This window comes from Cnephaeus nilssonii (assembly GCF_951640355.1).
Source record: "Cnephaeus nilssonii genome assembly, chromosome: 18".
Classification (NCBI taxonomy): Eukaryota; Metazoa; Chordata; class Mammalia; order Chiroptera; family Vespertilionidae; genus Cnephaeus; species Cnephaeus nilssonii.
Window position 1 is genome coordinate 28578795 of NC_137089.1, and position 21728 is coordinate 28600522.

At 43.4% G+C, this 21728-nt stretch overlaps 1 protein-coding gene across 1 annotated transcript; it reads right to left on the minus strand.

The window, feature by feature from the left end:
* Positions 1 to 1805: 1805 nt before the first annotated feature.
* OPRK1 (opioid receptor kappa 1) lies at positions 1806 to 20555 on the minus strand (the record flags this gene model as incomplete). Its single annotated transcript, XM_079795913.1, has 3 exons — positions 19831 to 20555; positions 6896 to 7248; positions 1806 to 2338 (listed from the first exon to the last, which is right to left on the minus strand). Exons 1-3 carry the CDS (start codon positions 20085 to 20087, stop codon positions 1806 to 1808), a joined length of 1143 nt encoding a protein of 380 aa, XP_079652039.1. The 5' UTR covers positions 20088 to 20555.
* Positions 20556 to 21728: the final 1173 nt, after the last annotated feature.

Consider the following 21728-nt stretch of genomic DNA (forward strand, 5'->3'; position numbering starts at 1 on the left):
GAGAGAGTCATTCATTGATCAACTGCCTCCTGCACACCCCACACTGGGGATTGAGCCCACAACCCGGGCATGTGCCCTGACCGGGAATTGAACCATGACCTCCCGGTTCACAGGTCAATGCTCAGCCACTGAGCCATTCCAGCCTGGCAGAGCTCTATGTTTTTATCATGAAAAACCCCACCTTGCTGCCATGGATTAAGTGCCATGAAAACCTGGAACTGACTAACTAATTGACAAACATCATCATATTAAAATTCTGAAGCCACATATAAAACCTTCAATCTAAAAAGAATATATACACAAGAGAGAGCACACACAGTGAACAGAACTTACAGAAGTAGTGACGTGTATAGTTCTGTAGGTCCATACCTTTGATTTTCCAATTAAATTTCAAAGGGTCCTGTCCTAATAACATAACATATAGGCTAAAGAAAAGATGAGTGTTATTTTTAAATTACCCCCTTTTCTGCCCAGGCAAATGACAGAAAAAGCCATTTCTTCTGAAACCATAATTTTCAGGAAAAGGGAGGGGAATTTATATGTCATCTGAAAGTTTCAGCAAAATTACCCTAAATGTGGTGCTCATGGCATTATCCTCTCAGGTATGCTCTCCAGAACCCAGTGCAAGGGGTGTCCAGGCACCACGAGTGACATAATGTCCTCATTCAGCTCACAGTTAGGACCAATTCTACTTTCCACTGAAAGCCACAGAAGAACGACTTGAGATTTACATGAGCAAAATGCCTTCCCTTCACGGATACAGCAAATATGGTAATGGGTATATATTCATAAAGAGATGTTGCATATAAACTAGATTTGGCAAAGGCTACAACCTGGGAGTTAAATATTCTGTGGAGTTATGGACACTATAAAGGGCTAATTGGTGCTCGGGGAGTCACAAAGAGCTGCGCCATTGACTGATTCTCAGAGAGAAGCTGACGTTGCAGCAAAATGTCTCAGCATCACTCTAAATAACTCGGGGAAATTATTAACACGCTCTCAAGAAACTGCCTGGCTTTATGGCAAACCCATTCCTTGTTTACACATATACTATTATTTACAGGTGGAACTGCATATACTTTTGGTGATATTTAAACCAATTTATGTTTCTTAGCATCAGGACACGCCTTATCATGAGATTATTTATCTGAATAGCATGCTAAAAATATAGTTCTTTGGGGGAATTAAACTAGATGGCAACCCATCTTTTATATGTTTAAATATCGAGATAATTTTCTACTATATATGAACAACAGACTTTTCAGGTATGGGTCCAAGTCAAACTTAAGGTAGAATCCTCCACACACAATGTGTGTCCATGTAGCATAAAGTGAGCTGGGCACGGCCCCTGGAAATGGTTATTGTTGTTCCTGTCCATGTTAAGCATCGGGATTGGATGCCCACTAGGCTCTGAAACCAGCATTTTGTTTTGCTTTGTTTTCTATACAGAGCTTCTGAAACCACATTGCATAGGAAGCCCTCAGCCGCTGAGTCCCGAAGTCAATCTAGGAAACCAGAAGAAAAAGGCTTGTTTCATCAGAGGAACTGGAAACCAGCCTAGCTCCCCTACCCTTCTGAGGGGCTGTATCTGCTCCCTCGATGGTACTCAATCCCTACAGCCTTGATGCTTCCATTGACCTGGGTCACTCCTAGAGCCTCATGTATGACCTCAGACGGTGAGATTTCTAAAAGTTTGTACGAAATTCTGCTTTTCCGCCTCAGACTGCAGTAGTAATCTGAGTTAAACCTAGATCATTGAGCTCTTCTCTTCCCGGAGAACTGTAAGAAGACATCTCCACGACTAGTCATACTGGTTTATTTATCCCATCGACATCCCTCACGTAAGCAGGATCCTGGACCGTATTTCTGACCCTGCTAGTGCTCTGCCGCTCCATCCTCATCTTGATTGGAAAGCAGAAGTCCCTGAAACACCGCTTGAAATTTTCGTCGAGGAAGGCGTAGAGGATGGGGTTCAGGCTGCTGTTGGTGTAACCCAGGGCGATGCAGAAGTAGTAGCTGGAGAGGGCAGCCGTGCTGTGCGAGGTGCTCCCCAGCGCCTCCACGAGAATGAAGATGTGGATGGGCGTCCAGCAGATGATGAAGACGGCCACCACCACCAGGACCAGCCTGGTGATTCGCCGCAGGTTGCGATCTTTCTCTCGGGAGCCGGAGAGGAGCCGGACGCTCTTTAAGCGCAGGATCATCAGGGTGTAGCAGATGATGATGATGATGACGGGGATCACGAAAGCAAAGACGAAGACGCAGATTTTCATGAAGAGGTCCCACCACGAGTAATCGTCATCCGGGAACTGCAAGGAGCACTCGATGACATCCAAGTCTGCAAGAACAACACCACAATACAAGCACCACCACGAAAAGGAAAGTATTATTACCGTGGCTGCGAAGTGTTTTAAATGGGGGTTTCAGTACTTTGGGTTGCAAAGGTCCAATCATAGTGAGATGGTATACCCTGAAGCAAATCACCTCGTTAGGAATGAATGCCATGTGTATATCCTGTGTGCATGGAACAATGAACTCAGTAAGTCCCCATTTCTTGGTAGCACACACTAAACTACAGAATAAATTAAATTAGCTATCAATATGAATTATCTAGTTGTGGAAGCTGATTTGACACTGATGACTTTCAGAACAGCTAAATTGTTAATTTACAGCATGAGCACTTATTTGCATTTCCAGTTATTAATAATTCTCCCAGACCCAAGGCTCTGGCAATAAAAGCTAGTAATTATTTGTAATAAATGACTAGATATTGCAAATCTAACCATTTAATTTAATAAAAGCCAACTTGTCCTAAAATATTAACTGGTTTACAAGAAACCATTATGTAGGTAAGTAAAAATTTATATGAAATTTGTCTAAATATGACCCAGATACTATGATTTAATGGAACCAATGGTGATCCTTGTGATTAAGGACATGGTTGAAACATGAATAAACTTCTAGAGAAGAAGAAGAAGGTGGAGGAGAAGATGAAAAACTAGAAGAAGGAAGAGAAAGAGAAGGAAGAGAATCATCATCATTATCAAGTAAATTCATAAATCAGACACATTTTTTATTTTTACCAACATTGACTATGTAATAGATAAAAACAAATATTTTATATGATTACTTAGAAAACTGCTTTATTTGTTCTGCTTCTCTTTGGTGGAGAGTATACTTTGGAGTGACCAGGAAGAGCAGAGACCCAGGATAAGTACCTTTTATAACACTTTCATTGGGGATCCACTCTCCCCTCCAGGGCTCCCCTCTTCCCCAAGCATCAACCAGCCCACACTTTCTCTTCTTGCCTCTGAGCAGTCATTGAGCACAGAACAGGCAAAACTCTCTGTCCTGATCCTTCCTTAGGGATAAAGTAATTGTGGGCAATATTGAGTGTAATTTTCATAATGAAAATATTTTCACACTGGCTGGTTTGGCTCAGTGGATAGAGCATTGGCTCATGGACTGGAGGGTCCCAGTAAAGGGCCCGTATCTCGGTTGCAGGCTGGATCCCCCTCCTGGTCTGGGCTCCTACCATCAATGTATCTCTATGATATGGATGTTTCTCTCTCCCCCTCCCTTCCACTCTCTCTCAAAATCAATGGAAAAATACCCTCAGGTGAGGATTAAAAATATGTAAACATATATTTTCTTCTGATGTTGGAAAACTGCTTCAAAAATACCATGAGTGTGTTTAAATAAGGAAACAGTTCTATTAGTAATGTTTTCTAAAACATTTGAATGTGATCTTAATCAAATATCCCTCAATAAAACAAAATGTATCTTTTTATAATTTCAATTACATATACTTTAAAATACAAAAATATAATCAACTAAATATCAGCAAGCCCCTCAGTAATAAAATCTCCTAGAATAACTTGTAATTTTTGAGTCTCTACAAAAATCATTGTCCAAAATACTGTTACTATGAGAAATGAACAAGAATCTCTTTTAATTTTTGATATAGTATTTGTAGGACTAAGAAGAGTTAAAATAATTTTTAAAAAATCATCACCATTATCATAGAAAAAAAAGTAGTTATTAAGCAACTTTTGATAGGTGGCACATTGCAAAAACCTGAGTTTAAAAAATATTTTACCCTGATATGATTGTCTAACCACCATACTGTATACTTGAAACCAATACAAAATAATATTGAAAGTAAACTGAAAGTACTATTTTGAAAAGAAGCATCTCAAAATATTTGTTTTGCAATATTGATTGGAAAAAAAACAAATTTATATATGGTTTGGGTGTCGGCTAAAATATTCAGGATTATTTTTCTTAGACATCACTAATAAAGAACAGTTAAAAAAGAAAAAGAATATTTTACCCTGGGTTTGACTTGTCTGTTGAACCTAGCTTCCTTGAAGGTAGGGAACATTTTTTATTATTTTGTTTTTTCTGCTTAAGTTTTGTGTGTTCTAACATTGTCTCTTCCTTGTGGTTGGCCTCAGCTAAGATATGGAAACAACCTAAATATCCATTAATGGAAGAATGAATAAAAGATGTGAGAGATATATATAATGAAATATTATTCAGCCTTAGAAAAAAAAGAAAGTCCTGACATTTGCAACAACATGGATGGACCTGGTACACATTATGCTAAGTGAAATAAGTGAGATACAAAAAGACAAATACTATATGATCTTACTTATATGTGGAATATAAAATAGTCAAACTCATAGAGGCAGAGAGTAGAACTAGAGGCTTGTGGGGGAGAGATGATGGTCAAGGGTACAAACTTTCAGATATGCAAGTAAATAGGTTCTGGACATTTACTCTGCATTATAGGCCCAATAGCTAAAAATACTGTACTGTAGACTTAAAATTTGCTAAGAGGGGTAGATTTTATGTTAAATGTTCTTAACATGAATACAAAAGTAATAATAAAGAGGGCAGGAGGAAACTTTGAAAGGTGACAGATATGTTTATGCTCATGATGGGATCATGGTTTCACGGGTATGTAGTTATCCCAAAACTTATTGAGTTGTATACATTACTAGTAAATATGCACAGCTATTTACATGTCAAGCATAACATAATAAAGTGCTATTTTTTATTTTTTTAAATCTTTATTGAAGAGAGCATTACAGATGTCCTCCATATTTCCACCATTGACCTCCTCCACCCGGTTCCTACTCCACCTCAGGCCTTCACCACACTATCTGTGTCCATCCTAATATATAAAAACCCTGGGTCCGTCACATCCGCAATGACCAGAGACTCGACCTAACACCAGGCTGTGCACACAGCAGGCTCTGGTAGGTGGGGACTTGAGGCAGTGGAGACAGGGACAGGGGAGGTAGGGCCGGCACTCACACTCACTCACAACTGCACACATGCATAGACACACACAGTGCCCACCAGCTCACAGTTTCTCCCTTTTCTTTTCCTCCCCTGCAGCTCACTCTTGGAGCCTCTCTCAGAATGAGGAAACAAAACAGACTGGGCCTGAAGATGCCTAGATGGAAGGGAGGACGGGCAGAGGGTGGAGCAGCCCCCACTGGCCCCGCACCCTCCCAACGAGGAAAGAGGAAGAGGGACACAGGGAGGCAGGGAGGCCTGGAGGACTGCTGAGAAAAACAAAGAGAGACAGAGACTGGGCGAGATCAGGCTGGTAGGGGAGGGCAGTTGGGGGCAAGATCAGGCTGGCAGGGGAGGGCAGTTAGGGGTGATCAGGCAGGCAGAGGCAGTTGGGGGCAAGATCAGGCTGGCAGGGGAGAGCAGTTGGGGGTGAGACTAGGCTGGCAGGGGAGGGCAGTTAGGGGCGATCAGACAGGCAGGCAGAGGCAGTTAGGGGTGAGCAGGCAGGCAGGCAGAGAGGTTAGGGGTGATCAGGCAGGCAGGCAGAGAGGTTAGGGGTAATCAGGCAGGCGTGCAGAGGGGTTAGGGGCAAGCAGGCAGGTAGACAGAGGCAGTTAGGAGCTATCAGGCAGGCAGGCAGGTTAGGAGCCAGCAGTCCCAGATTGCAAGAGGGATGTCTGATCTCACAGGGTGCAGGCTGGGCTGAGGGTCCCCCCACCTCCGTGCACAAATTTCGTGCACCAGGCCACTAGTATGCATATAAATTCCTTGCTTAATCTCTGCCCCCTTCCCTCTGAGATCCATCAGTTTGTGCCATGCTTCCATGCTTCTGGATCTATTTTGTTCATTGGTTGATTAGATCCCACATATAAGTGAGATCAGGTGATACTTCACTGTCTCTGAATGGCTTATTTTGCTTAGCATAATGCTCTCCATGTCCCTCCATGCTGTCTAAAAGGGTAAGAGATCCTTCTTTTTTCTAGCTGCATAATATTCCATTGTTTTTATCCTCAACCAAGGATATGTTTTTATTGATTTGTCTTTTTAGAAAGAGAGGAAGGGGGAGGGAGGAGGAGAGAGGGGAGAGAGAGAAAGAGAGAGAGAAACATCCATCAGTTGCCCCCCTACAAACTCTGACTGGAGATTGAACCCCCAACCTAGGTATGTGCCTGATCAGGAATCGAACCTGGCACCTTTTGGTATATGTGACTATGCATGGGTCCCTTTTTAGGGAGAAAGAAGAGGAGCAAGGAGGTATCTAAAAATTGTCAGAATACAGTGGAATTGTATTTCATAAATCCACTTGCCTATCATTCCTTACCTTCAGCCCCATTTCTCCAGATTTTGATAGCACTTCTGAAATGGGAGATAGGTTGGGCTCTGTGTTCAGGTAATATCATTATCTAAGCTTGTGTTTAAATATGAAAAGGAACACAAAATTTTTTTATTTCTCATCTTGCATGGATTTAGGCATTATATTTCCATTGTCTTTTGCCTTTTCCACTAGATGTGTGTTCTAATCACTCCCAAATTAAGATTTTGTTCCATTAGAATGTTTAAAAAATTAAATGAAAGTGCCTGCCCTTACCTTCCCTGACTTTGGTTCCTCCAAGGACAATTGCGGATATGCCAACAGATGAAGACAGGAGCCAAATACAGATATTGATGATCTTTGCCTTCAAGGGTGTGCGAAAGTCCAACGCCTTGACAGGGTGGCACACAGCAATGTATCGGTCCACACTCATCATGGTCAAGGTGAAAATGCTGGTAAACATGTTGTAGTAGTCAATGGAAATGACTATCTTGCACAGCACATCCCCAAAGGGCCAGGAATTCATCAGATAAACTGTGCTCTGGAAGGGCATGGTGGTAGTAACTAAAGCATCAGCCAAAGCCAGGTTAAATATATAAATGTTGGTCGCCGTCTTCATCTTAGTGTATCTAAAAGACAAGAAGTGAGATCATTTCCTTCCATCTTTATGTCAAATCCATGAGGTAAAAATGTTTGTGAAAGCCTGTGGATTATTGAATTTGCCTTCATTCCTTTATTCTTCAGATATTTACTGAGTATTTAATATTAGTAAAAGAACTATTCTAGACTTTAGGAGTAATATAGTAATGGCCCCAAATCTCTGACTTTTGCTTTTATTCTACTGCTTTGTGCAAAAGTTAATTTAAATAAAATTAAGAGGTAAAGAAAACAGCAAAGATAAATAGAATATACATAGTATAGAGCTTCTCAACAGACTTGCATATAATGCAGATCTTTTCAAATTCACTGGCTAAACTACAACTAAGATTTTGGTTTTTATTTGCCGCTGTGCACTGGTTTTTCATTTTCAATGCATTCTGTAAACAAAGCAGGCTGAGTCCTTCCTTTATACATGTCATAGCACTAAATGTAATCTGGTACAGCTGGTGAGAAAGAATTCTGTTTTGCTTGCTTTACTCCCATCTTGAGTGAGTTTTCAAGCACATAATTTGTTTCATCTTCCAAATGTGGGAAGAGTAATTTAAAAGTAGGTCAGAAAGATTGCCTTTAAGCCCAAATTATTCTTTTCATTACAACATGGAGTTTAGAACAATTGCATTTTCAACTAAAACCAAATTAAGAAAATTCTCCCACTTAGAGTGATTCCTCGGGGATCTATAGGGCATGAAATGTTCCAAACTGTATCAGCAGGCTTTCAGAGGCCAAATGCCAACATATGTTTGGAAAATCCATAAGTTATTACTTTCTACACACTTCAGATTTGTAGACTTCATCATAATTAATTCAGCCATGCCCACTGAGCCTTCAAGGAGCCAGGTTTTCTCAAGGGTATGGTCATGACTTTTATTAAAGGTCATTTAAAAGGAGCTATCTTATGGAAAACCACTTCTGCTTTGGCTATAAAATCAGTATCACTGGTATTCATTGATCACTGTGTTGGTGTCATTCAAGACATAAATTTGCCACATGAGAAATTTCTTCTACCATGAAATGATAGAACAGCCTTAGCTCCCCTTGGAAACAATGTGGTCTAATGTGAAGTCAAATAGTCCTGAGTCTGAACTCAGTATAAGACTTTTCTGAGTTTTGGTTCCTGTGAAATAAGGTTAATAAAACCAAACTGGCAATACATGAGATAAAGGCAGTGGATGGCCTCAATCAAAATATCTGACACAGAGTATCACATTTCACGCTCAGTCTCCTAATTCCACCCCCTACCCTTTCTCCACTTCCAATCTTCCCTTCCCCTCTTCCATTCTTAAGAAACATATTTGTTTGTGCTTGAATAAAAGCATCATAAGGACTGGTACTACAGTTAATATCGTTTGTTTTCCATTTTGATGCTCTGTTGGCTAAGCAGTGTGTTAATCTGGAGAGTGGGGAGTTTATTTAAAAATATGCTTCGTCTTACAGTTTTTACTCAAATATTTTTAAATGTCCCATAAGCTTTAGAAAGTGATTCCATGTGCAAGGCCAATGCTCAGAGCATAGGTTTTACAAAGGCGTAGATAACTAAGCAAGTACATTTTCTGATGCAGAGCCAAATATTTCTAATGAGCGCACTGAAATGCTATCTGTTCAGACATTGTCTTCTTAAAAACATGGTTTTATGCTTGAAAAATGCATCTTACAAGTTGACCTCTTACTCTTTCAACTTTCTCCCCCCAAATCCCTAATACTAGCCAAGAATCGAGCAGGCAATATCTTTGACTTCTACTCTCAGATCCATCGTTTCCCTGATATTCTCTTCTTTCTCTATAAAGTTAAACTGATCTCTGCCTTATACGATTAGGCAGACCTGTGATGTAGTCATGTTTTCTCCCAACTGGTAGACTTTGGAGAGGTCACTAAGAACCCTGAGCTGCAGTTTCCCAACTATAAAGTGGGAAATAGAATGCCTGTTTCATAAAGTTCCTGAAATAATTAGTAGCATGCACCTGGCCTGGAGAATATGTCTAATTTATTTCATGTTTCCCAACTCCTCTTTCCTCTCTTATGTGGTGGAAGCCTCTGTAAAATTCCCTATTCTGTAAATTTCTCCAAGTAATATCATTACTAACGGCATGGCAGGAATTCACACCCAGAGGTTGGATCCCAGCTCCTGCATTCTTACCTCTCCCTAGCACCAAACTCAATATGTTGACTTCCATGTATCCTATTTGATTCTCACAACAACTGCCCTTCAAGTTTACCCTGGAGATGTATGTCTTTTCCCCCAGTGGAGGTGAAGCAGGTTAGACTCGGGTAAGTAATTTGTCTAGTGTTAGCAGAGGCAGAGGCTCAGTGGGAGGGTCTGGAGGGGCAGGAGAGCAAGGCCTCTCTCCCACGTTTCTGAAAGACAGATGCTTATAGACCTGCAGCACCACAAAGGGAGGACTAGACGGGTATAATTAAAAGTAATAAATAAGCAAAGACTTCAACAAATATTTATAGACAGTCCTACATCCTACACTGGCCTGGATCCATAAGACAAAACCCTCACCCTCAACGACAGTCTGGTTGAGCTGTTGGGTATTATTTGTATTTAACCAAAATGAAACAGTAGTTAGTCCTCTGGTCACTGTATGTCCACTGGTGGAAAAAAACAAGTAAGCTTGCCCTAACCGGTTTGGCTCAGTGGATAGAGCGTCGGCCTGCGGACTCAAGGGTCCCAGGTTCGATTCCGGTCAAGGGCATGTACCTTGGTTGCGGGCACATCCTCAGTAAGGAGTGTGCAGGAGGCAGCTGATTGATGTTTCTCTCTCATTGATGTTTCTAACTCTCTATCCCTCTACCTTCCTCTCTGTAAAAAATCAATAAAAAATATTTTAAAAAAACAAGTAAGCTTTCTTATTCTGAGAGGATACAAAATTATTTTCCATGTCATCCACACTGCTTTACTAAAACTCACAAGTGTTTCAAGTAAAATGGCATCATCTGGGTGGGCATTTGGGGCTTATGTGGAGAGGCTGGAGGTGGGCTGGCAGCGAGTGGTGGCACTTTTTAGCACACACACCACAGGAGCATATGGCACTAAAAGAGCAAAGTCCGTGGGCTGTCCCCACTAAACCTGACAATGTGACAAACCTGAAAACAACAGTATGGTGTACCAGCAGAGGCACGGGAGCAGGCCCAAAAAAGGGGTCAACTAGGGAACTGAGAGCCAGCCGTGAGGCAACATGGCGGAGGGTGTCTCCAGGAGTTACAAATGCTCCCCAAGATACTTTAACTCAAGTCCTTCCCAGTGTAGTGCTCTTTACAGAGAATCAAGGCGTGGCTCTTAGATTGGCAACCATACATGCTTGTGTGATGGCAAAGGGAACCAAGTTACCTTCTGAGGAATCGGGAACCAATGTCACCAGGCCGTGTTTCCGGGAAAGTGTGACACTAGCGACCCAAGAAACGAGGCACCTGTGGGGGCAATGTTCTGACACAGTGGTCTCAGGGCTTCTGGCCCTTTCCTTGCACCTGCTGTTCTCAGACAACATGCAGGGGGAAGGTCATTCCTGGATTATTAGAATGTCTTGCTATTGAGGTGTACTGTCCAAGTGTTTTGTTTTTTAATTTAAATCCTGATTCATTAATCAGAAGCTCCTTTTTAGCTTTATGAGAGCATGATAAGCCCACAATCTTGATGGCTAAGCACCCATTACTTAGCACGGGACTCGGTACTTGATCATTGCTCAGTGAATGCCAGCCCTCATTGTCGTATTGCTGCTCCTGCTGCTGCTATCATTGCTACTGTTATTATTAGTTATCTACTACCGTCCAAATAACCCGTATCACAATCCCATAAGATACCAATGCCCCAATTTTTTTCTGGAGATGACTTTCATTGATTCTCAGACTTCATATCTAATAAGTAAAGGAATTCAGGACTGTCATTCCAAAGCTTCTGAAGGAGTCAGGAATTTCGTCAGAGAAATAACGTGATTCTGAGACTAATGCCACCTCTATCAGCTAAAGATTGAAAAACGTTCTGAATAGTGTGGTCACCTATGTGTCATGAGGGTAGACATGTGACATGAGGTAAGAGGGCATAGTCCAGAAGGTAACACTGATGTAAAACATTAGCATGCTGCCCCTCGATGGACAAATGCTGCCAAGTACCTTATGGTGTTTGAGTTTTTCCAAAGGCACTACCCATTTTTCAGGTGCGGAAACTGAGTAAAGAGGAAGTAAGTGAATTGCCTGAAACCACAAATTCGTGAGACAGTGGGGAAGTACTAGGTAAAATCTGAGCCTTCTGAGTAGCCATCAAACTACAGCTCCAACACAGTGAAAACAACAAACACCTACAAGCCGGCCTTTAACTTATAATACCAGGGCTGCGTTAGGAATCCGAAGACCCCCAAACACCAAACTTAGTAGGAGGGAAATTCTGCAGCCCCTGAGAAAGGCAAGCCTTTTAGCCAACGGTGGAAGACTGGCTTAGTGAGAGCCAGGTTTGGGCACTCTTTTCTCTGCATTGCTAACACTGTGATTTACTCATTTTCCTGTGTGTGTTTTCCAGACACATAGGCATCTACGTTTTATGTTTAAAATGATTTAAAAAAATGATAGGTATACTGATGTGAATTCTCAGAAGAATTAATTTGAAAACATCATGAGTTTGCTTCATTAAATCCTGCCCATACCTTCAGTTTATCTCTATGAAATTAATTTGCTATCTGTCCTTTGGGACTACTTACTATTGAAATCATGGTTCTTTCCTAAAAGAAAGTAGCTTATTAATTTTAGAAGAAGAAGGGAAATTCAGTTATTGTTTCTCCAATGATCTGACTTTGAAATTGCCCCGGTCTGTAGTATTCTAAAGGAGTCATATTCCCATAGGCATCAGGCCTCTGACGTTCTTCAGACTTATTCTCCCATGCAAAAAAGCAAACACTATAAAGAGAACTGAGGAGAAGTAGAGTGTGTCCCTGAGTCCCATGACTGTGGAGACCGCAGTCACCCGGCAGGTAGTAACACAGGCAGGTAGCCAGAATGGTGGACTTGCATCACCGCACACCCCTGCAGAGCGGTGGCAGGGAGAGGAGAACAAGGGGAATGTCAAAGTAATGATTTCCCTGGAGGAGTCAGCACCCCAGTAACTGCTCATCCTTTCTGTAATCAGGGCCCTGACTCCCAGAACAATGTTCGAGTACATGCAACTGTGTGCATAGCATGTTTATAATGACCAAGAACACCTAGTGGAAAACTACAAATCTCAAATGACTGAAGTTTCCTAGTGTACAGCTATCTGGATATGTATGTAGACATCTTATTTTCCTTTTTTTTTAAAAAAAAATATATGTTTATTGATATCAGAGAGGAAAGGAGAGGGAGAGAGAGATAGAAACATCATTGATGAGAGAGAATCATTCCTTGGCTACCTCCTGCAGGCTCCACACTGGGGATCAGGCCCACAAGTGAGAATATGCCCTGACTGGAATCAGACTGTGACCTTCTGGTTCATAGGTCGACACTCAATCACTGAGCCACGCTGGATGGGCTACATTATTTTTCCATTTTTGTACCGAAAACTGACTTAGCTAAAGGGTGCTGGCAGAGAGGAGACACGGTTACCCTCCTGCTCTCTCTTTTGTCCAGAGGAAGTGAGCCATTCACTAGGTGAAAAGCAACATTGCAAAGCACAGAGTTTTGTTGTGCAGTTAAATGAGTTAATAATGAGTTAATGAGCTCAATGGGAGCTCAGAAAATTGTTCCTATTGTGATAGCTGATCTCTAAATGCTCATAAATCTAGCCTTTCTTAATCTGATGGCTTCCTTGCCCACCTGTAGGCCAATTTCCGTTGGAATCTCTCAATTCCTCACATGTTTTCTGTTTTCTTATCTTTTATGTAAAGTCTGACTGGCTTGATCAGCAAGCATTTTACAATATTATCCCCACTCCTAAAATTTATTCTTCTTGCATAAGGTTTCCTTATCTAAGTCATAAACCAGCACCTCCTCCAAAGAAAGAAAGAAACAAAAAAAATTCATTGGTTGATTTTCTGTTGAGGAGTAAATAAATGTTATTCTGAAGCCATCTTTTGTTAATACAGATCAAAGCCTGTCTTGCAGCCATACAATGTTAGGTTTTTAGCTGAGCACAGAGCCACCAGGGGTGACAATTGAGTGTATCCACAAATGAATATAGAGAAAAGGAGGTGAGGACTGCATAGTTCACATAAAGATACTGTTCTCCCTTGAATGATTAATGGAGAGGAGCTGTCATCCCCAAGGAGAGAGAAGTTCCTCCTGGAACTAATGAGAAGACAGGCACCAGGAAAAACAGTCATCTTATAAAGTCAACATAATCAAGAAGTAACCGTGGAGACTACAATATTGCCTGGAGTCTGTTAGACTTTAGGAGCTCTATACTGATCACTAGGTTATTATTTTTTGCCTCTTTTCTTAGGATGTGTTTAATCGCTTATCTCTGAAACAGTTCCACAAAGATTTGGACTTCATCTGCAATCACATGTCTCAGAGGAGAAAATAATTCCATTTAGCTAATCAACATAAACACTTGCAATAAAATCAACTCTCTCTTTTTAGAGGTTGTCAAATGATAAAATTACTTTGAGAAATGCAAGATAGGCCCTTTGTAAATAATTTCTGAAGTTATCTTTGCTATTCTTGTTTTAAGGAAATATTTAATATTGAATCCAAAAGAGAATTTAGGGTAAAGTAGGACACATTTTTTTTAAACCAAAGTCTAAGCTAAGACTAATGTTAGATAATAGGGAGTGGCACATGGCCAATTATACAACATACCTCTGCCTTTTCTCTAACGCCTCTGTAGGTATGGTTTGGCAATATTATCTAAGGTGGGCTATGTTGACATTTGAGAGAATTTGGAACAAACTACATGTTTATGGTGTGCACATAAACTACAATAATTACAATGAGCACTTTGAGGAGGAGGAATAAAACAGCTGGGAAGGAAAAGAGGCAGGCACTGTAGCAGACACTCTGATTGGGTCACTCCACTCTTCCCATACTCCTCCAGTTTGGTTATAGCCACACAGTTGTCAGACTGGCACAAGTTCAACCATGAGGCCCAGACTGAGTCAGGTAAAGCTTTTCTTTAAATTAAAAAAGAACATATATTCATAATTATCATGCATATTGAAGCTTGAGGTGAGTGTTTTCTTAAGTAGAACAGGAAGGGAACAGATTGTGTTTAGGGCTGAATTGTGTCCCTTGACCCAAATTCATATGTTCAAGTCCTAATGCCGAGTCTTCAGAAAAGGACTGCATTGGAAGAAATGGCCTTTCTAGAGGTAAAATGGGGACTTAAGATGTGCCCTAATTCAGTATGGCAGGCATCATAAGAAGAGACTGTTAGGACACAGACAGAAGACAATGTGAAGACACAGGGAGAAAACAGCCATCTGCAAGCCAAGGAGAGAGGCCTCAGAAGAAACCAAGCTTGCCAACCCCTTGATCTTGAACTTCTAGCCTCCAGGAGTATGAATAAATATATGTCTGTTGTTAAAGCCACCTAATCTGTGGTACTTTGTTATATCAGCCATTGCAAATTAATACAGGCAGATTCTCTAGAAACTTGAAGTACCTGCAAGATAATCATAGAGAGCCATCAGGAAGGAAGGAGGCCAACTGAGTCTGCAGCTAGGTATTAACACCTGGGAGAGAGATTCATGGATTTAGGATTGGTCAGAATTTGCCTGAATATTATGGCCAGAGGAATGGATAATACCATTGAGAGTGGGATGATCAATTTGATGTGCCATCTTGGCCAGGCTACACTCCCCAAATATTCAAACACTCACCTAGGTGTTGCTATAAAGGTGTTTTGTAGGTGTGGTTAAAGTCCATAATCAGTTGACTTTAAACAAGGGACATTATCCTAGGTAATCTGGTGGGCCTCATCCAAACAGTTGAAAGGCCTTAAGAGCAGAGCTGAGGCTTCCCTGAGAAAGACAAAATTCCACCTGGATGCACCTGCCTTCCTTGATGCCTGCCCTATGGGTTCCAGACTTGCCTCGCCAGCCCCACAATGACATGTCAATTCCTTGCAATACATCTCTTACTATGTACATCCCCTACTGGTTCTGCTTCACTAGTGGGAACCTGGCTAATACAGAGAGTATGCCAAGTGAGAACCAAAGAGAGCTAAGAAGGATCTGGAAAATGTGACCATTTAAGAAACTTAAGAGGAAGAGGAGTCTGTGATGGAGAAAGAGAACCCTAAAGGATGTGGAAGGAAGTCAAGAACAGGATGCTGGTGTAGAAAGGGAGGAATGTCAGATTGGTCAAGCACGCCAAATGTCCATGGAAAACAAGTGATAGCCAGCCTCTGGAAAGTGAGCGCTATCACTTTGGTGAAGAAGCGCCAGGAAAAGAACCCAAGGGCACTGAGCAAGGCAATGGGAGGAAGACAAGGAAATGAAGAGGAGGTTATATTGCTCCGAGAAGCTGACCTGTGTCAAACAAGAGGATGAAAAGACGTTAGCTAAGGGAACTCAGAAAAATGGAAGCTTTATGGATGTTGATTATTTCTAAGATGAGAAATACTTGACTATGTCCAGGTGCTTACAGGACAAAAGCAGTAGAAGGGGAGAGATTATGGATAGAGTAGAAAGGAGATAACTGATATGGCAAAGATACCTATGGCTGTGAAAGTTCAAAACACAGGAGCAGGGATTTGCCTTGGATAGAAGGAAGGGAACTCTTTGAGGTGAAAGGGAATGAGGGGAGGGTGGCTGCCAGTACACGTAGGTAAGAGAAGGAGTGTTCCTAGCAGCTGGATGATATGGTCAGATAGAGGGCTTGGGGATCAGTACCATTTAAATTAGATTTTTCAAATGGGAAACAGTGAAAGGAATGGGATCCTTCTGGAAAATAGGAGACACAGGAACACTAGGCAGAATTTTAGTCGGATACACTTGAAGCAAATGGTGTTCCCCTGACAAAGATAAAATTGATTTTATTCTGCAGTATTAAACTAGCTGGGTATAGGAACAAGAAAGATAGGTTACTGGCTTGAGCCAGAATTAAGGTGTGGAGGGCTAGCGCGGTCATGGCATACTCAGCCCCAGGGCACCTTATGTGCCTCGCCAGCTCAGCCAGGTTCAGTGACCCTGAGTGGGGGTGGCTGAAAGGCTTAGAAAAGACAGACAAGAGCTGGGTCTCGGTGGGACGCTGCTTTGCTGAGAGACAGCACCACGGACTACAAGCCGTGTCTTTATTTTGTAGCCGATGCCACGAGGCAAAGTAAGGGCGTGGTCAAGATGTTTACAACATTCTCCTGGGTTTCGATCCTACTCAATTACATGCACCTGATCAAGCTTTGTTTACTTGCAGCCTCTATCACTTAGGCATGTGGGGCCTCGTGTTCGGACCATAGGTTCAAGCTCACAACTACAGCTGTTGGCTATAACTGTGCTGGGAAGGCCCTGTCCTCCAAGCTGGGGCTTGCATGTGGCCATGAGAGGACTGTGCCCTCTCATCAGTCCAAGGCTTGAACCTGTCCAAACACTGTAGCCATGCCCCACATTAAGGTTTGATGGCTAGAGTGGCAAAAGGGCAGGAAAGCATGGTAGTTGAGTGTATTATCAAAGAGGCTGAAGTTATGGCTGCTGGGGTCTAGGCTAGGTAAGAAAAGAAGAAACAGTCTGGGAGAAAATGAAGGAGTGCCAGGTAAGAAGGTATTCCAATGTCTGTAGAAGTGGTATAGAGGAAAATGACAGCAGAATGGATCACACCTCAGGATCTGGGGTCAAGCTGCTGGGATCATTCTAGTCCCACAAGTTAGCAAGTTGTGGCATTGGCCAGTTTATTTAATCTTTCTTTGCCTTACTTTCAACATCTGTTAAGTGGTCATGGTAATATACCTATGGCCGCGAAGATTAAATAAAATAATTCATGCAAAGTATGAATTATTTACCACCATGGCTTAGAGTAAGTGTTCATTAAATTTTATTTATTTTTTTGCTAAGGGAGGAGACAGCTGTCTGCGTGTGAAGTTGTAATGAGAGCGGGAGAATGGAGGCTTAAGATGTTAGAGGTGGGGCTACCTGGCAAGGTCTGGGGTGTGGGCTGGGTTGCAGGTGAAGAGAACACGGGTGTCACACCTCTAGGCACACAGGGTTGGTAGGACCCAAGGATGCGGGTCAAAAGCTAAAGAAGAACTTCCCACCCCAAGGCTACAAACCCCAAAGCCTGAAGGGAGGGGTTTGCTGAAATGCACACATTTTAAGGTTTTCATAGTGAAAGGTTAATGTGCCCTCATGTTAGGGAATCACATTAAATGATGAAAACAACTGAAACTTTAATTTGTAAGGCAGGCTCACAATCAATGCTTGTTCCACAACCCTAACTTTCTCCTCAGGTCTCAGCTGGCCATTAGACTGGCACCTGCCCCACCATTCAAGCACCCAAATTCCATCTCCAGGATGAGTCCCTAGTTGACTGAATTCCACCAGGACCCCTTTGCATGTATATTCAAATTGTGTTCTTCTCAAAAGTGAGCCTCCATCTTTCCACGCGCAGCCCTCAACGTCGATTATAAAAGCTGCATTTGAATCCATGCTCGGTTCTGAGGAGCATCCCAGGGCCCTCTTGATGCCACCCTCTCCAATCTTCACTCCTTTCTTCACCTGAGCCAATGAAATCCAAGTCCCTCAAATTTTCTTCTGAGGTTTTATTTTTCAGTTCTTTGACTACGTATCATTCTGAACAAATTCTAAGTACTCTACAATTCTCTTAGCTATAGATTTATGAGCGCTATCATTTCAATAGGCTGGCATTCCAGGAAATAGTATAATTCTTCACTTTTCATTTATTACCCAACATAATCGCCAAGTAATTGAGAATGAGGTGGAAGGATGGAAGATGTTTTTATGGGAACTATCTAACTGCAGCTGAGAAACTCTCCTCAAGCAAAAACTTCAGGTGCTCATTCAAATGACAATAAGCTGTATCTGTTTTACGAAGCATGTAAATATAGTCTGAGTAGGAGCAGAGTTGGACTTTTTCTTAGCGTCCTCTTTTTGAGTAGCCATCTTTTATTATAAAACAACAGCCTCTGTATCAAAGATCTTTTAAAGGTTTTAATTATAATATAAACTACAGCTGTCCTTTCTTTTCTTTTAGTTACTATAATCTCTCCAATGGAGAGCAGCCCTGAAATTACTAATGACTTGGAAAAACAATTTGCTTTTAAAATATTCCCCCTTCTGTAGCCTTTACTCATCACTGATAGAATTCCTGTAAAATGCAATGAGCAATTATGGAAACCAAGGGTACCGAGCTACAGACACTAATTGTAGGTAAAATGAGCCTGATAATGTATTTGGAGGTCTAAATAATGGTTTTTAGTTTCAGAGCATGGGTGAGGATAAAAGACCTGACATTCCCAAGCCAAAAAAAAAGAAAAGATAAAAGGCATTTGCATGACAATGATTTCCCAAGAGAATCAGACTCCTGTTACTGTAGATACTGTTCTTAAAGTTCATAATAAGTAAAAAGCCTCTTTTAAAACTAAAGTCAGGATAAAAAGGAGAAATTAGTCCCTCGTTTTTTAATGCCCCTAAACAGTGACTTGCACATTTTATTTCACAGGATATTCTCAAAGCAATGTAAGCTTTTTACTCCCTCTCAAAGGTGCATCATCAGGACATTAAGTCTCCCAGAAAGTGCAACACATATATCTTAAGGGGCAACCAGAACAAGTTGTATTTTTTTTTCTTTTTCTTTGTTGAAAGAGGCCAAAATAAGAATAACTTTACTTACCAGAACATTAGCATTACGTGGATAGCTGGATATTTATTATCGGAAGTTGAAATCAACAGAATCCCACAAAAGAACAATAAAATAAAACCTTCAATTTCTCACAGTGGAAAATAAAAAACAAAGTGATTTTTTTTAAAAAACTTCCACCACCCATACATACTTTAGAGATAAATATTAGGTGGCTTATTTACAAGAGTCACCGATAGTCTAAACAAATAGCATTTCAGTACTAAAAAAGGCTCATGCGTGAATATCACACAACCTTAAATAGTATATTGGTTTTTGCTTCATAAAACTTAATACTAACCTGGCGAATCAAGGAAATTCTGATTTATATACAGATTTATATACTCGGTGGGTCTGAATTTTATCTTAAAAAATATTTTCAGAGAGCAAAACAAAGTGCTCCAAACTGGCCCAGGCAACCAAGCAAAGGCCCAAGCAAATGGACTGGTTTTCTCTGCAGGAGACTTTGGCCTTGTTGCACACCCTGGTGCTTACTGGTACCTGTCCAGCGTGTACAGGAGGGGTTGGGGAAATGAGGAAACACATCCTCAAGAATCTCTGGCCCCTGGGATTCGCCCTGTGTGAACCTCGCAGTCCCCACAAACAACTCTCCCTGGAAATCGTTCGTGTCGAAGAGGCCACCCTCTGAGACTCTCCCGAGCCCTGCACAGACGGTATAGAGTCCCCCCCACCCCACCCCACCACCACCACCTGGCTGGCTGGCCATCGCAGGTCTTGGCGGCAGGCCCTCGCCCTCCCTCCAGTCTCTGTCCACTGACGCGCCCGGACCCTGCGCTCACCGGATGATCACGAACATGACCAGGGAGTTTCCCACCAAGCCCACGACGAACACCAAGGAGTAGACCGCCGTGATGATGACCGGGATGGCGGGGGAGATGTACGCGGGCTCCAGCGGCGAGTCCTCGGAGCCCGCGCTGCTGTTGCTGTCGGGCTCGGCCCAGCCCGGGACCCCGCTGCTGCCGTTGGGGAGCAGGCAGGTGCTCGGCGCGCAGGTGGGGCCCGGATCTCCGCGGAAGATCTGAACTGGGGACTCCATGGTCCGGCCGCTGCAGGTGGAGCGTGAGGACAGGCTGCACCTGCGGGGCTGCGGGAGCGAGAGAATGGGCTGGACCAGGGGCGGCAAACTTTGCCCGCGGCAGGCTTAGCGCCCAGAGGCCGGCGGTGCTGGGGGTCCAGGGCCCGCTGTTGCCCACCGGGGCCGCAGGTCCCCAGGGCGGGACCAGGAGAAGGACGTCTAGCTGTCACCCTAGGGTACAGGCGCGCTGCTGGGTGCCGGGTGGGGTGGAGAGCTTTCGCTCTTTTCCCCTAGCTCCTGAGAAGCCCCCCTTTCCTAGGCATTGTCCCCTGGTGGACAGGTCCTCAGACTGCCGCTCCGAGCCCCCAGGGACGAGAGACCTCGAGTGCCGTGTCCTTGCTCCCAAGGACTGCGCCCCCCAAGCCCGAAGCTCACCTCTGGCTCCCGGAGACGCGCGGAGAGGTCCAGAGGTCGCCCTGGCGGGTGATGAACAGCGCGTTCCCGGCTCGGGCTCGGCTCTCAGGGTCGCCACGCACCCGCAGCACTGCGCAGGCTCTCGGACCCCGCTCCCCGCTCTGCCCCAGGGCCCTTTACAGCCCAGCGCGGGGCTCCCGGGACTGGCGGCGCTCAGCCAGGCGGGACGCGCGACTGCGTGGCGGGCGCGAGGGGCGCGCGGGCGGGGAGCTCGGGTGGCGCGCTCGCCCCTCCCGGGGGGCCGCGCCCCGTCCTGCCCACTCACAACCTGCCGAGGGGCTGGGGCTTCAGCCCCGCGCCCCAAACTTGCCCTGCGGGTTCACCCTTCTATGAAGTTCTCAGACCCTCCCGACAGCCTCATTTGGATGGCTCTGCAGTCTTCCAACCATCCCAATCCAGTGAACGCTGAGACGTTTGCATTGAGTAGTAAGGAAGCAGGTGCCTAGTTAGTGCGAGTATTCACTCTTGATCTGCCCAGAATTCGTTGTAGGCATAGTTCCCAGCACACATCTTCTTTCAGGGGCGGAGAAACAACGTAGTTTTGCTTATTTGAATGACCCATCCAAATACAGTAGCAAAATCATTCAATTAAAATAAGATAGGCCATAAAATAGTAATGATTTAATATACATAAATAGAATATTTCTGTTCCTTTAAGGAGCCTCTAACTGGGACAGCCCACAGACTGAGTCTTGCAGGCATTCCCTGTCCTGTGTGGGATTACCTGCAGAACAAAACACTCTCCTTGGGGCTCAGTGTTGATCCACGTAGGTGAGAATGCCTTTCTTTTACATTCATCCGTGCAGCCTCACATCCTGACTATAGCGCCTTCTCTATGATGCCTCTGAGAACCTGAATCCCCCTAGAGAAATCCAGTCACCATCGTTTCATTGGGTAACTCTGCCAGTCCCCAGACCACTGTCAGATTCTGCTGGGTGTAAGAGGCCCTCTGGCAAAGGGACTCATGGGACAATGGCTAAAGGTCGGACAGCAAAGGTGGGCTGGAGGAGGGGAGCCAGGATTCAGCCACTGAGGTGGGGATCCTGAGAAGAGTGGGGACTTCCCCTTGTCTAATTGGGTATTGGAGGCTGGATGCCAGGAGAGGAAGGCGCCTGATTTTCTCAGGTGGATTCCTGTGTAAGACTGACTTCTTGAGACAAATACAGCCCCCCACCACTTCCCACAGCG